Source organism: Corvus brachyrhynchos, unplaced genomic scaffold, assembly GCF_000691975.1.
Source record: "Corvus brachyrhynchos isolate BGI_N302 unplaced genomic scaffold, ASM69197v1 scaffold122, whole genome shotgun sequence".
Taxonomy (NCBI): Eukaryota; Metazoa; Chordata; class Aves; order Passeriformes; family Corvidae; genus Corvus; species Corvus brachyrhynchos.
This window is the reverse complement of record NW_008236778.1, coordinates 620,878-624,627: the sequence shown is the minus strand read 5'-3', so window position 1 is coordinate 624,627 and position 3,750 is coordinate 620,878. Positions and strand designations below refer to the sequence as shown.

The 3,750-nt window shown below is 66.2% G+C and overlaps 1 protein-coding gene across 1 annotated transcript in view; it reads left to right on the top strand.

Annotated features, from left to right (window-relative positions):
- Window positions 1-3,027, top strand: part of LOC103611296 (dnaJ homolog subfamily A member 1) — a 3,966-nt gene extending 939 nt beyond the window's left edge. Inside the window, exons 3-8 of the mRNA XM_008628797.2 lie at window positions 2-130; window positions 1,099-1,203; window positions 1,286-1,513; window positions 1,592-1,822; window positions 1,913-2,013; window positions 2,104-3,027. Coding sequence (XP_008627019.2) covers window positions 2-130; window positions 1,099-1,203; window positions 1,286-1,513; window positions 1,592-1,822; window positions 1,913-2,013; window positions 2,104-2,331 — 1,022 coding nt within the window. The 3' untranslated portion in view covers window positions 2,332-3,027. The remainder of the gene's footprint in view (window position 1; window positions 131-1,098; window positions 1,204-1,285; window positions 1,514-1,591; window positions 1,823-1,912; window positions 2,014-2,103) is intronic.
- The last annotated feature ends 723 nt before the right edge of the window (window positions 3,028-3,750 follow it).

Here is a 3,750-nt window from a genome sequence, read left to right as displayed (position 1 = left end):
GGCGAGCGGGCCATGAAGGAAGGTGGCCTGGGCGGCCGCGGGGGAGGCGGCGGCTTTGGCTCCCCCATGGACATCTTCGATCTCTTCTTTGGAGGGGGAGTGCGGATGCGCGGCCGGGCAGACAGGAGAGGTACGGGGATAAGGGACCCACCAGGAGCCCGGGGTGGGAGAGGGCTGGTGCCCAGCATGGTGCTGGCTCAGGAGGTGACAGATGCGCTGGGACCTCTGGCTGGGAGGGGGCTGGTGCCCAGCACAGCACTGGCCTGGGGGACACAGGACCACTGATGTGGGAGAGGGCTGGCGCCCAGTGCTGTGTGACAATGGCTCAGGGGGTCACGGACCTGCTGGGACCCCTGTGAGTGAGTGAGCACAGCACTGTCTCAGGGGGTGACAGACCTGCTGGGACCTTGGGGTGAGAGCGGGCTGGTGCCCAGTATGGCACTGGCTCTGGGGACGCTGGGATCCCCAGGCTGTCTCTGCCCCCACGGCACAGCCCGGTGCAGCTCCTCATCACCCTCATTACTTTCTCCACCTGCCGCTCTTCAAAGGGCCCTTCCCTGTCCCTGTCCCAGCTTTCCCCCGCCGACCCCGGGGCTGGAGCTGAGTCACCGGTGCGGCCCCGGGGGTGGCAGCAGGACGCGGGGCGTGCGGGGCCGGCCCGGTGACTGTTGGATGCCTTCGGCCTGGGTCACAGGGATGGGTGACTCGGGACGGGTGACTCGCCAGGCGCTTCTTGCTGAGATGGCATGAGTTAATAGCAGGGCAATTAGGAGGCCAAGGGAAGCGTCCCAGCGACTCGAGCTGGGACAGCTGGAGGGTGGCTGAGAGCCCTGGGGTGGGAGCCGTGCCCTGCCCACACTGGGGACCCAGCACTGCCCCAGGGCAGCCGGCAGGATCCAGGCTTGGAGATGCCCAGCCTGGAGTGAAACTGTCTCGCTGTCCGTGTCCCTGCTGCCTTCCTTGAGGAAGGAGCGGGACTGGCTCTCGGGGGAGCTGGTGACCCTGAGTGGTGTCCAGCGCCTGTCCAGCTGTGGCATGGGGGGTGGCACGTGGCTGGTGCTGAGCTAGGCACTGAGCCGAGCTCTCCCCCATGCCCAGGGAAGACAGTGGTGCACCAGCTCTCGGTGTCGCTGGAGGACCTGTACAACGGCTCCACGCGGAAGCTGTCCCTGCAGAAGAACATCATCTGCCGCAAGTGTGGAGGTGAGTGAGGGGCTGCAGGGGCCAGGGGGCCGCCCTAGCACCCCCTGCCCCGCTGCCTGACCCCCTGTTCCCCTCGGCACAGGCTGCGGGGTGCGGGAGGGTGCCCAGAGGAGGTGCCCCAAGTGCCACGGCTCGGGCATGGAAGTTCGCATCCACCAGCTGGGGCCCAGCATGATCCAGCAGATCCAGACGGTGTGTTCCCAGTGCCAGGGCCAGGGCGAGTGGATCCGGCCCCGGGACTGCTGCCTCACCTGCAACGGCCGCAAGGTTGTGCGGGAGAAGAAGATCCTCAGCGTGCACCTGGATAAAGGTGAGACAGGGCCGAGCGCGGAGCGGGGTCACCCCAAAGTGGCCCACGCGCCCTGAGCTTTCCCCACACTCCTCGCAGGCATGAAGGATGGGCAGAAAATCACCTTCCACGAGGAGGGGGACCAGGTGCCTGGCCTGGAGCCCGGGGACATCATCATTGTCCTGGACCAGAAGGAACATCCTGTGTTCCGGCGCAGCGGTGACGACCTCATTGTCAGGAGGGAGATCAGCCTGGCAGACGCCCTGTGCGGGTGCCGGCAGGTGATCCGCACCCTGGACAACCGCACCCTGCTCGTGTCCTCCCCACCAGGTGAGGGGGGGACTCGGGGATGCACCTGTGAGAGAGCCAGGGGGCCCGGGAGCTGCCAGTGCAGCAGAGTGACCCTCGTCTGTCTCTCAGGTGACGTGATCCGGCCTGGGGACCTGAAGTGTATTCCCAACGAGGGGATGCCTGTCTACAGGAGCCCCTTCCAGAAAGGGAAGCTCATCCTGCAGTTCGAGGTGAGCTGGAGCGGGGTGGGAGTGGCCATCTCGCACCTCTGGGCTTGCCAAGTTGCCACCCCGCGGTTCACATCCACTCTCTGGTCACAGGTGAAGTTCCCCGAGCCAGGCTGGCTCCCCGCTGACCGCCTGCGCCAGCTCCAGGCCTTCTTCCCGCCGCAGGAGGAGGTGATGGCCACGGAGGACACGGAGGAGGTGGAGCTCAGCGATTACACGGCGCACGGTGGGCCCGGCCGGCGGCCCTACGCTGGAGAAGCCTATCACGAGGACGACTTCGAGGACGGGATGCGCCAGCACGTCCAGTGCCAGACCTCATAGCGGGGGGGTGCCAGAGCCCCCTGGGGGCAGGCGGGGCAGGGCCGGGGCCGCGCGGCGGGGAAGGGGCTCGCGGAGCCGCCACCTTCAGGGATGTACATAGGTCGCCTTTCCGACAGCACTTCACCTCCCTCGCCCCCCGGGAGCCGGCAGAGCCCCCCAGCCCTGCCGGGTGAGGCCCCCCCGCCCTACCCTGCCCTGCCCTGCTCTCCCTCCAGCCCCGGGGCAGTGGAGCCACCGCTGCCATAGCCGGGGTGCTTGGGGGGTGTGGGGCCAGGTCTAGCTGCCAGTGGGCACATCCCACACTGGGAAAGCTCAGCCCTGGCTGGAGAGGAGGAGAGGGTGCCCTGTGCCCCTGCCTCAGTTTCCCCATCTGCTCTGATGGGGCCAAGCTTGTGCTGGAACCAGTGTGAGGAGAGGGGAACTGCCCACCCCCTTCGGGGATGCCCCACTCCCGGCCCCACACTGCTCCCGCCCCTTGCTTTGCCCATTTCTTTCCTTACTGGAGCCTGGCTCAGGCCTGGGATGCAGAGGGGGTGGCTCTTTTCTCTTTGCACAGGACAGGAGGGGTTGGGGGGGACCCGTCCCTTCCCTTTAATTTATTTTTGGAAGAATTTTAGAAGTTTTTTCTTTTTTTTTTTTTTTTGTGTGGGGCGGGAGGGTGGTGACTTTGTACTTGGCATTAAACGCGAATCCCAACTTGGTGTGTGGGGCTGAGCGTGGGACGGTGTGTGGGGCAGGGTGTGGGGTTGAGCGTGGGGCAGTGGGAGCCCGGGGCGGTGACTCTGCCCCGCTTTGATCTCGGGCGTGCCTCAGTTTCCCCATCCTTACACAACCGGGAGGTGCCTGATCCTGCCTCCCCCTGCCCGCGGCTGCTCCCGGCTCCTCCTGCTCCGGCAGGGGAGGACACAGACCCTAAGCCTAGGTAGGGGTCTGTCCTCTTCCTTTCCCCCCTTTGCCAGCCCTGCAACCCCCCCCTTGTCCCTCTGCCCCTATCCCCTGTCGAAACAGCCCTGACCCTTCGCATACCCCCAGTCCCTCACCCTGTCCTTGTCACCCCTCGAGCCCCCTCTCCCCCTTCCAGAACCCACCCCCCGGGTACCCTCCCAGACCCTCTGCATCATCTCAGTGTCCCTGGAAACCCCACCATGGAGGCGGACTCCCCCCACATAGCCTCAGGCCCCCCTTTTTCAGCCCTGCGCTCCCCCCATGGGAGGTTCCAGCCACGAGCTGGCTGCTCAGCAGTTAAAGGGGACCCCCCAAAAAAATACCCTTCTGGGGGCCAAGCTGCATCCCATAACCCCCCCCCCTGCCCGCTCCACGTGCAGCTGCTGGATGAGGCTCCCCCTCCTCCACAGTGGAATGGGGGTGAAGCCCCCCAGCCCCCTGCTCAGGGGAGCCCAGGCTGGGAGGTTCTGTGGG